Below are 12,058 nucleotides of genomic sequence, written 5' to 3' on the forward strand. Positions count from 1 at the left end.
ATAAATAATTATATTATTTTGTTAATATATGAAGAGTTTGTTTGCAAAAACCGATAAGTCCATATTTGCCAAATGGAGATATTTGCGATTAAAGGTCAAGAAAAATAAAGAGAATAATAAGAAAATTTTTGCTTCTTTTGACCATAACTTCAAAAATGTACCTTTATGTAGTAAACAATATATCATTTAAAAGTTATTATTTTGTACTTTATGACAGAGACCTTACTTCAAAATCTTCAAAAATGGACTTATCGGCTTTTGCGAACAAACTCTTCATAATATAGACCCATCTTTTTGTATATTCACACACACACTTGCACACATACACACACACACACACATATATATATGTAGATATGTAGATATGTATATATATATATATATATATATATATATATATATATATATAGATAGATAGATATATACACACACACACATAATACAGCAAGTAAACCTTCCAGATTTTTAATATAGGCATAAAATATGTGTTCATAATTATGGTTCAAAACACTTGTAAAGTTAGACTTCATGCAATAATTACACACCTGTTTACACACACACACACAACACGATGTTGACTCATACAGGATATATGGATTGATATTTCCCTTCATGGCATGAATCTCTGATATCTATATTGTTATTGTATTGCTGTATTACAATTCTCTTGTATGTCTATCATGTCGATGTTATACCAAGGAGGTTTTATACATGGAGTTCCAACTGGCTGTAAATATTCAAACAGTTGTCAGATTTCTATTGATGTACAAAAGAATTCCACAGGTGCACTTGTGCCTTTGATAATCGATGTTCGACGCCGCCGTCTTGCTAAGCAATCTGAAGATTTATTTTGAACGTTATCATAATGTTGGCCATATTTTGCCTATTTATTCATTAAATGAAATGAAATTTCACTTAATGATAAAGCATGTAAAACAAAGGTCAATTCCGTCCAGAAATTTGCACAAAAGTGTAAATCAGAGCTGTATCATGTGAAAATGTTTAAAACTGTACCATCCTGGAAAGCTGGTTTTATCATTTATTACTTTTCGGCTTAATTTCCCCAATTACAAGTAATATGGAATAATCTTCAAGTATAATTCTTTATTGATAGAAATGTCAGATTAGTGCCCACATACGTTCAGTCGAGTAATTTTCAGCTTTATTTCAGCATTTTTTGCTCAATTTCTGTTCGCGCATCCTCCTGTCTGTACCACCTACCTTTTATTAAGAAGGGGTAGCGAAAAGTAATTACCATCACAAAGACATATATCTTCCTTTGAAAGTGGCTGGTGATTATGCAATGAGACACTAGTCAATTGTCTTCCTATCTGTGAGGCAGCTCCAGTTTAGCACATATTTAAAATATTTCTTAGTGGCGGCATCAAACATGAGATCAAAGGGAATAAAACTGCTGTTACTCCATGTATAAAACCTCCTTGGTTATACGTGTACTCTGTATGTAGGCTCTATGCATTCTTTGTTTATACCGATGCGAAATATATGCATGCAAACAAAACAAATTTCCAGAAATGGACAATAAAATCGAATCGAATTGAATCAACGATTCTTTTGTGATTGTGTGTTAACAGAGACGTGAATGAGTCAGTTGGAATCGTGACTAGAATGTTTCCAGGGGTCCACGGTGGATGGCATTCTGGGTTGGCCTATATTGTCGATTGTTACAGTTGATGTCATCAGTGTATAACGGGGAGCTTAAGATTTGCGGCGCGGACGTATGGGGCGACGCTTGAGCTGGACGTTCTCCTCTTCCCTGCGTCGTGTTGAAAAGAAGCTTTAGATTACGCCTAGACGACGCAACCTATAAAAAAAAAACCCAAACCCCCCCCCCCCCCCAAAAAAAAAAAAAAAAAAAATGGCGCCCCCATATGATTGGTGCACGAACAAAGAGATTTTCCCCAGAAAAATCTCTTTGTGAATGTAGTAGCTCTTTACCTCGTGAATTGAGCGGACGTAAAAGTAGCACAGAACGGGTAATGAAAACTCAGACGACGTGAGGCTATAACGAAGAGATTTTCCCCAGTGACTGCAGGAGAAAAATCTCTTTGGGCTATAAATAGATCGACTTTGATACGCGATTCTGCGCATGCTCAGAACAGGTTTTTCCCTCTGAACGTCCCCGTCGCGAAAAACTAAAGCTCCCTAAATTAAATGCGTTAGCTGGCCGGGAGTATGAACGATAATCCTTATGTGACAGTTTGTCATGATGTTTACAAGTGTTATGTATACTCTTCACAAAGACAAACGATGTAAACTGTGTTTTGCGTTACAAAAAGTAACTTTATTTCTTTCTTCACTTTTTCTTGCCATAGGCTAATAAATAAATAAATAAACGAACAAAATAAAATCAATTACTGAATATTTGTTATCCCGTTACATCTTCATGATAGCCTGAAATTAACTCCCCTCCCCCCCCCCCCCGCCCCGCCACCACCCAAAGTAACCTACATGAAATAAAACATAGAATAATAAGTCAAATCTTAAAAAAAAAAAAAAAAAAAAAGTATGGGATGACACTGGTTATGGCAAGACTATGCTTGACCACACCAACTAGAAACGGAAAAACAATACAGGCACATAAATGAATATTTCCCCCCCCCCCCGCCAAAAAAGAAAAAGAAAAAGAAAAAAACTGTTTCAAACGGTCCAGTCCAGTCCAGTCTAGATAAGTTTCTTGATTTCATCGTATAGGACGAGTACAAGAGCGCCTCCAGTACCACGTAAGATGTTAGAAAGCGCCCCCTTGAAGAACGCTTTGGCACCCTCCTGCTGGGCGATCTTCCTCCAGCAATCCAGAGTGTTCTTGTAGATGATCTCCTTCCTGCCACTCTGCATCATCATTCGACGTCGAACCTGAGTGGAGAGGACCACGACGTCGACAAGGATATCAAGACAAAGACAAGGTAAGTGAGCATGACGTCATGAAATTCACCAAATCAAGCTTTCTGCTCACAAAGAGTAAGACAGAGCATTTTCCGAAATGCAGCATACAATGTACAAGGGCAACCTACTGGTTCTGTCTTTTTTCTTATATTATTGACACGAGCTGGATGATGAGACTCTTAGTTTTTGTTCTCAGCAGACATATTTGCAGTACTACAATCTAGGTTTTAAAAAGAGCCAATGACAGTAGGTATAATTGATGTCGAGAAGAGCTCCACCATGATTAACAGCTGGTTAAATGAAAATGCAAAATATTATAGTACGTAAGAAGTAACGGAAGAAGACAATATGTCATCTCTCTCCAATATGTTTAGAATAAATCGCTGTACCATACACTACAGTGTATTATATTTACCAGGACTTACTATTACTTTTATCATCAGTTATACTTTTGATATACTTACTATCTTACTTTTGCCGTTCTGCTTAGATTTGAAGAACACCTTGATAACTGGTCTGTTCAGAACTATGCATCTTTCATCTTTCCGGCGTTAATTTTATTAAATAGAACAAGTGTATCTTTTATAGGGCTTTTTACAGTGAATATAAAGGTTTGAGCGATGCTACCTTGAAGCAACACTAGATACCGCTTTAACAAACATTTCATGATGTTCAGAATAGTCATGTCATCATTGACGTGTTGATTACTGTATGCGTCATAATAAAGTTGGCACAATTGCCACGACTATAGTGTATATGCACATTACAAATCATACGTCAACACAGTATACGCCATGAATGCACTTTCTTATGATGACTTTTAAAGGGATAGTATAGTTTTGGTTGAGACCTAACTTCAGGCTTTTAACCTTTTTTGGTGAGATATTGAGAAACCTCTTATACACCGTGTACAATGGGAAAGATCATGTAATTTCAAAAGGAACTCACCGTTTATTTGATGAAAATTGGTTTTGAAAGGGCTGAGATATCAAAAAAAAAAAAAAAAAGCAATCATGATAAAAGATGGGACCCACCTTTTATTACAATCGCTTTGTTTTACTGTGTTTTGGATGTTTCGGCCATTCCAAAACCGATTTTCAATCAAATAAACTTTTGATTCCCCCTAGACTGGTATATTTTCAATTTAATTCAATTCAAACTTTATTTCATTTTTCGAAAAAAAAACATAAACATTTCACTTTCTTTGGTAACAGAGAATAAGGTTACATATAATCAAAAACAGAGTAAATTGAGAAAACATAATTGTGGAACCTTGGGGTAACAAATAATGTTGTAATGAAAATTGACTGAAGTGATGTAGACGATATAACATTACACAAAATATCGAAAAATGGAGGGACCCATTAAAAAGGCAATGCTTGTAGAATGTGGGCCCCTCAGGTAAAGAATGTCAATAGAAAATGAACTGATGCAAAAAGGGGACAAATTGGGAATAAAGTCAGATAAAAAAAAAGTCTGGAAGCCCAATAAGAAGACAGAGTAACAGACAGACACACATACACAGGCGAATGGACATTAAACAAGACTGAGACGATAAAACTTATAAAGGGGGACTTAAATACAAGACAGAACGAGACAAGACTGTCATAATAGGAAGACAATACAACGGACAGAAAGGCAAAACAGATCCAGCGATCCTCGACAGAACTATATCGAAAAAATAATGGGATGCGTGGAAAGGATACGGAAATATGGAAAAATAGAGAGAAATAGATGCGGAAGTAATACAAGTAGAATCGAATCTACTAGTGTCTCAGGACAACAGGGACGAGAAAATATGTGACAGTATATCATTGGTAATCAAAATTCTTCGAAAAGAAATTAAAATGAGCCAACAGGCTGATTCAATTCTGTAGGAACATAACATTGCAATAAGAAAGACTTAAATCTCCTCTTAAATGAAAATATAGAGGGTGCAATTTTTATGTCATTATTCAGAAAATTCCAATAAGTTGGGCCAGTATAGATAAGCGTGTTCTTAGCAAGAATTGTTCGTAAAAGAGGTAAGTGAAATTCATTGGAACGTCGAGTGTGATAGTCATGGTCTGTACTATTTCATAAGTGGTTTCTTGGTGTCTTGCAGAAAGTTAAAAGCCCAATACTCATCTCTACCAATACTATGCCATCCCTTTAAAAAGCTTGCAGCTGGACTCACCGTGTCGAATGGATAGGACACAACGCCAGACATTGTAGTGACCGCTTGTGCGATCATCCAGGAGAGGAAGAAGTTGTGGTAATCCTTGGGGACCATCCCCTTGCACGTGTCATAGGTGCCGAAGTACGCAGCACGGTAGATGATGATACCTTGGACGGACACGCCGAATCCACGGTACAGGCCTGAGATCCCGTCAGCCCTGTCAAAGCGAGACAAGTTATACTTATAGCGTAGATCGTAACTTTGACCCCGTTTACAGTGTGAAAGGCCTCGCTCTTTTCTTGGTGTAAACGCAAACTGGGCCAAATCAGTCAGACCGCAGCACCCGATAATTCGCTCGTATTTATTCAACTCGTATGCAAGCCCGCTCCAGGCTTGCATACGTAATGAGCTGCGGAAGGGGATTTTGTCCTTGGGCTTTCGGCAACAAAAATACACCTTATATTCACAAATTTGGTATCAAATCCAAGGAAAATATGTAAGCTATCGTCACATGTTACTCAAATTATTGTAAATGAAAAAATCATAGCGTAATTTGAGCTTGAAAAATGATGAAAAAAAGTGATTCGTGTAGTACACGTTCAAATCGTCAAAAGAATACGAAATTCACCTTGCGTCTCAATGAAAATGCATTATTTGGTAGCCCATCTCTTAATCTTTGTATCCATGTAAATATCTTGACAATTTGTTGCTTAATCCGGTCAGGAACCAGTAAAATATACATCAATGTCAGTGCTGGTCAGCTTGAAACCGTGCAATCTCAAGAGTAAGCTCTCTCATTGGACAGCGCTTGCATTCAGCGCTTGCATTACGTCATTACGCTGCTACGGTTTCATGCCACGTGCGTGCAGAGCGCATGCTTGCGTAGGCACGCGTGTAGATTTCTGTACTTCGGACAGAAGCTAGAAGCTAGAAGCTTGGTACAGCGCGCGCGAATGCAAGCGCTGTCCAATGAGAGAGCTCTTTCGCGCCACTGTAGACTTTGTGTTGGGCATACTTCCGGCTTAGGAGTGAATTTTACAGACATTTCAAAATGGAAAAACTAGTATAAATCATGCTTGCGTCTCCTTGACTCCAATAAATGATGAGCATCTAAGTTTCCTCTCTACGAAAAAGCCAAAATCAGAAACAACGGTTTCTTAATCCGGTCAGGAACCAAAAACGAACTTTAGATAGCAAAATCTTCCGTGAAAAGCAGGTGAAATTTACGTGAATTTAACTGATTATAACGTCATGACAAGAACCGATATAATACGCAAATTTGTTATCAAAATAAATATCAAAGTCTGTAGAACAACTTATCGTGACTTGTAACCATAATGAATGCATGTAAACGTCGCTGCACTGTGAAAACCAAAGCCCTGTCAAACTCTCGCAAAATCTCGCACGCAAGGGGTCACCTTCGGAACGCAAAGATCGTCAACGAGAGTGCTGAATAATTTAATCTTGCCGGATCGGCTCATTAGCATACGTGCTGCGGACTGACTGAAATGCGCGGCTAATTGCGCGGCCAGTTTTAGTCTGGCTTCCAAACCCTCTGCCTGTATCTTTCGCTGTTCAGGATATTAACCCCCTCAACGTCGAAAACTAGTATAGTTTAAGGTGGTTTTGTCCTGCAAAGGATTTTTTCCTTCGGCAAAGGCCTTTGCCCGAACGGCGACTTCGTCGCCACGGAATTCAGTTGGCAAAGGGTCTGAAAACCAGACAATACCAAATTGCGTTAGTTTACAAGCAGAGCGCCACTACGACCAAATAATGAAAGGTTTGAATCGAAAGCGCGGCCGAGCCCAGCAGTGTAAACGGACAAAATTGCGAGGCTCGGCCGCGCAATTGAGGCCGGGCTCGGCCGCGGCCGAGCCGCGGCCGAGCCCGGCCCCGCACTGTAAACGGGATCTAGGACCCCGTTTACAGTGCGAGGCTCGGCCTTTTCTCATTGTAAACGCAAACTGGGCCAAATGCGCGGCCAATTTTAGTCTGGCTTCCAAACCCTCTGCCTGTATCTTTCGCTATTCAGGATATTAACTCCTTCAACGTCGAAACTAGTATAGTTTAAGGTGGTTTTGTCCTGCAAAGGATTTTTTTCCTTCGACAAAGGCATTTGCCCGAACAGCGACTTCGTCGCCACGAAATTCAGTTGGCAAAGGGTCTGAAAACCAGACAATACCAAATTGAGTTTGTCTACAAGAAGAGCGCCACTACGACAAAATATTGAAAGGTTTGAATCAAAAGCGCGGCCGAGCCCGGCAGTGTAAACGGACAAAATTGCGAGGCCCGGGCTGGTCTCGGCCGCGGCTCGGCCGCAGCTCGGCCCAGCCCCGCACTGTAAACGGGGTCTAGGACTTGGTTGGGTGGCGGACGCTGTCCTCAACTCATGACATTGAACTCACTGCACTTAAAGGACAAGTCCACCTTCATATGCATGTGGATTGAGTAAATGCAGTAATATTAGTAGAACACATCAGTGAAAGTTTGGGGGAAATCTGACAATCCGTTCAAACATGTCAATTGAATCTTTGTTAAGTTTCTGCACAGTCACTGCTGGACGAGAAGACTACAGCGTATGATGTCACAGAACGATATAATGAAAATAATGTATAAAGAAAATTTCACAAAATTGTATTGTTTGAAAAGGTGCACATTTCCTCAACTTGTCTGTTTTAAGTGACGTATATTAAGGACAATGAAGAGGTAAGTCAAGTGAAATTCTATTATGCGAGAAAAGTGAAAATACGTTGAATTTTTAAATGTTTTCTTTATCTCGTTTTACACATGTGACATCACGAGATGTAGTTGTCTTCTCATGAAGCAGTGACTGAGCAGAAAATTTCAAAAATTCACAACTTTTGAATGGATTGTCCTATTCTCACTGATGTGTTCTACCAAAATCTCTTAGAGAAGCATCTTCCATTGATAGTTTCAAAAAGAATCTCAAGACATACATTTTCAATTTAAATTGACAATACCTGTATGTATATGTGTACGTATATATTGTTTGTTGGTTTATTGTCTTATTAATTTCTGTGATACTGTTGTAACGTGACACAATATGTACTCTGTTCTATGTATAGCGCCTTGAGTATCTTTTTTAGGTAGAAATGAGCGCTTTATAAGAGTCTCACTATTATTATTACTAATGCCATGTCTATGAAGGTGAACATGTCCTTAGAGAGAATAGAATGTCTATAGCCCAGAAGAAGCGTTTTGAACGGTAGATAAACGAAATAAGGACAAATTTAGTTGAATTTTGTAAAGTAGATATAGAGGTAAGCATCACTGAGCTGAATACAGCAACTCTGAGGACAGAATATGTCAACGTAGTGACTACAACAAACTTCACTCAAGTATGCTTTTGTGACATGACTTCGATTCGATCACACAGTTCGCATTGAGCTGTAGAGTCGTCAATCACATCGCGAAGTTGGGATAGAAACAGTGACGTCATTGTGTCATAACACTTCGATGGAAAGCAAGCGAGTTCGATTCCTACATTCTGCATAAAGCAAGAAATGCTTTATTACTATCTTTTTATGTCTAGTATGAAGATGGGGGACAGGTATAAGAGTTGTAAATACTCCAATGTTCGCACAGGTCACACACGACAATTTCTTGCGAATATAGCTGTCTATACCCTTTTGATTGAACTATACGTTGCCCAGCACATCAAAAATTCTATTCAAAGTCTTTATCAAGTACATGTCAAATATAAAGGACCCCAGAACAACTGGCAGAATTTTGTTCCCTTTGAATACATGCTCTGGTTTATTGCTTATTTTGATCAAGTTTATTTATGAAAGATTGAAAATTAAAATTAGGAGACAATAAATGAAATAACTGCTAGAGCTATAGTGCCTTACTTGAAGATCTTCTTAATGCAGTCGCCGAGACCATTGAACTCCCTCGCTCCAGTCTTCCCGATGTCAGCGGCCAGGCGGGTACGAGCGAAATCCAGCGGGTAGACGAAACAGAGAGACGTGGCGCCGGCCGCTCCGCCAGACGCCAGGTTTCCGGCAAAGTACCGCCAAAATTGCTCTTTCTTGTTTACGCCGCTGAGGAAGAGCTGTTTGTACTTATCCTTGAAGGCGAAGTTTAGGGCTTGCGTGGGGAAGTACCGAATGACGTTGGCCAAGTTCCCACGCCAGAGGGAGACAACACCCTGCTCCTTGGAAACGCGCACGAAACAGTCTACGATGCCCTTGTATTGCTTGTCGGCCGTGATCTGCTTTGAAACGGCTTGCACCTATTAGAAAGGGGGATGATAACATTGTGACTAAGACACATATCAGTAAGATACATATCAACAACAGCAGCAGCAACAACAATTAAGAGTAATGAAAGAGCTGCTGGTATAGACTAATGGTTATTAAGAAAATCCAAACAAACCTAGGATTTCTATAGGCGCAACAAATTGTAGTGTAGCACCTCGTCAGGGGCCCGAATAGAGTCACCCTGTTTAAAATTGTTACAAGCGCACTGTTGGAATCTTCAGCATTTTTCCTGTATGGTTGGACCTACTACTAATCGACCGCCTAATGTTTATTTGCTTGATAAGAATATTTAACACTGAAATTCACGTAAAAAACTTGACCTACGTGATTGAGAAAATCCAGCTCTATCAAATGCCGTTGTTCCCTTTTCGATTCGAAGTTTCAGTGCAAAAATATCACCGACGAACTTGCGTGGCCTCGTTTCAGCTCCCCGCGATAAATCGCGTTATTAGGATCGACCGCTGCTTTTGCATTGACAATGCACGCAAACCGAGTTGTATTGAACACCGTGTTGTACGAAGCTTTTTAGAAGCCTTTTAGAAACTTCCATAGACATTACATTGTGCTGTCATTACGATTCGGTGAAAATATTCATTCGAAATTTTGTCCTTGATTAAAACCATTAATGAATAGTGAATTATCGCGTTTTCCCACACCATCCTCATCTACATTCAAAGCCAATCCATTTTTATGTGCTTTGCTCGCAGAGAAGTGCGTACTAAGTGTTCAGTGCGCGAGTAATGTGGTCGATATGTAGTAGGGCTACCATATGTGAAAAGGGATTTCATAGAATTTTAGTAACGAAATGTGATTCAAATATGCATAGATTAAACATTAACTATTGTATGACGAGGTGTGGGTCACCCAAATATACTCACAATCACAGTATTTTTTTATTTTTTTTTTTGGGGGGGGGGTTTGTTTGTTTGTTTGTTTGTTTTTAGTTTTTGTTTTTGTAGACCCCAATTCCTTACACATGTATAACAGAGATATAGGTTCTATGTTGTTGTTTTTTTTTCAATGAATCGGATTAGATACTTTGTGTGTTTAATCTCTTTCTTTAGACCCGCTTCCTCTTGACCTAACAGTTAGAGTTCTAGTCAAGTTAACTGGGCAGACACATAAACTCCCCCTTTCAACAAAAATAAGTGGAAAGTCGTCTATTATGATTACCGTCTAACATCTCAAGCTCCCTCCATCTCATCTCCCACGAAAAAGATCTGGAAGTCAAATTCGACAACCAGACCAATTAATCAGCAGATGTAAAGGGTCTAATTAACAACCTTAACAAACCAGGGGGTGTTTCATAAAGCTGTTCGTAAAGTTACGAATGACTTACGAGCGACTGGTGATCAGTTCTTGTGCTGAATTATGGAAATTCTGATAAGTATAGCACATCAGAACTCATCACCAGTCACTCGTAAGTTGTTCGTAACTTTACGAACAGCTTTATGAAACAGGGCCCAGCAGCACATCCGCATCTATCAAACTTTATCTTTCAACAAAAATAAGTGGAAAGTCGTCTAGAATGATTACCGTCTAGGTTTCCTAGTGTAACATCTCAAGCTCCGTCCATCTCATCTTCTCCAACGAAAAAGATTTGGGAGTCAAATTCGACAACCAATTCAAATAACCAGCTCACGTAAAAAAAAAAAAAAAGGTCTAGAAACGACAAATAACGGTAAACATTATAAACCAGCAGCACATCCGTATATCAAGTTATTAGGGGAAATTACAGAATACAAATTTTGCGAGGTGTCATATGAATTAGCATATTTGTTCGTCATCTTTGTGCTACAATATAACACGGAGCACTTTGGCCTACCTGCAGCAAGAGTTTGACTCTTTCAATGGGGGCCACAGCAGTCTTAGAAACAGCCGCCGACACCCCTCCAGCAAGGAGATCCTTGCCGAAACTGACTACGTCGAAGTTCTTTGATGCCATGCTTGTTTTTCCGGTTTCTTAGCGTCAGCAAAAAGGTAGAGATGTTACAGAATGCTGCCCGTCTTGGTGTTCTTGTGCATGACACGACGTGGTGCTATGTTCCTCGCGGTTAGTACTTTGATGTTTGGGTGTATTTCTGCGAGTGATGATGGTGTGGAGAATAATCACATTCTATAGGTATACAACATTTGCGGAATAAACAAATATGCGCTGTATTGTTGCTGGGTGTTTGAGCGCGCAGTGCAATGTGCGCTCATAGGAATGCAATCAAAATGCGTAGTTGGTATTATTAGCGCAATGATGTCTCTTTCATGAATGGCGCGCATCCTTAACCATGGCAACCGCTACTACGTTTTTAGTGCACGTGCATGCACAGCTAGGATGTCCTCTCTGATCCAGCCTACAAACTGATAGCCTATCCGATAGGCGTCGGGCTGTATCGATACTATACTGATTATGGAGACGGACATCACAGAAATAAATAGCCCTCGCATGTCCGTCTCCATATATCGATCAGTCTAGTATCGATACAGCCCGACGCCTATCGGATAGGCTAACAAACTGACGGTGATGGGTTGGGTTGTGTTGCATAGAAAAACAAACAAACAAACAAAAAAAAAAACATACATTTTAATACGTAAAAGCAGCTTGCTGTATAAGCAAACACAAATAATTATCACATGGCACGTTAAACCATGGAGTACCTCCGCAGTTAAACATTAGCAGAGTTGTTCTATCATTGCGTTTTAATTTGATTTTCAAAAAAAA

General features: G+C 39.4%; 1 protein-coding gene across 1 annotated transcript; it reads right to left on the bottom strand.

Moving 5' to 3' along the window:
• Positions 1-2,452: 2,452 nt before the first annotated feature.
• Positions 2,453-11,463, bottom strand: LOC140234351 (ADP,ATP carrier protein-like). The gene is made up of 4 exons (XM_072314409.1): positions 11,171-11,463; positions 8,935-9,317; positions 5,081-5,279; positions 2,453-2,874 (listed from the first exon to the last, which is right to left on the bottom strand). Exons 1-4 carry the CDS (start codon positions 11,288-11,290, stop codon positions 2,683-2,685), a joined length of 894 nt encoding a protein of 297 aa, XP_072170510.1. The 5' UTR covers positions 11,291-11,463; the 3' UTR covers positions 2,453-2,682.
• Between the last annotated feature and the right edge of the window lie 595 nt (positions 11,464-12,058).

Source organism: Diadema setosum, chromosome 10 (assembly GCF_964275005.1).
Source record: "Diadema setosum chromosome 10, eeDiaSeto1, whole genome shotgun sequence".
NCBI classification, from domain to species: Eukaryota; Metazoa; Echinodermata; class Echinoidea; order Diadematoida; family Diadematidae; genus Diadema; species Diadema setosum.

Excerpts from the sequence above, each read along its gene's own strand:
- LOC140234351 (XM_072314409.1), bottom strand. The coding sequence starts at position 11,290 with ATGGCATCAAAGAACTTCGACGTAGTCAGTTTCGGCAAGGATCTCCTT. Across the intron at positions 5,280-8,934 it reads TGCATTAAGAAGATCTTCAA|GGCTGACGGGATCTCAGGCC; the intron begins GTAAGGCACTAT and ends TCGCTTTGACAG. Across the intron at positions 2,875-5,080 it reads TGTCCTATCCATTCGACACG|GTTCGACGTCGAATGATGAT; the intron begins GTGAGTCCAGCT and ends CTCTCCACTCAG.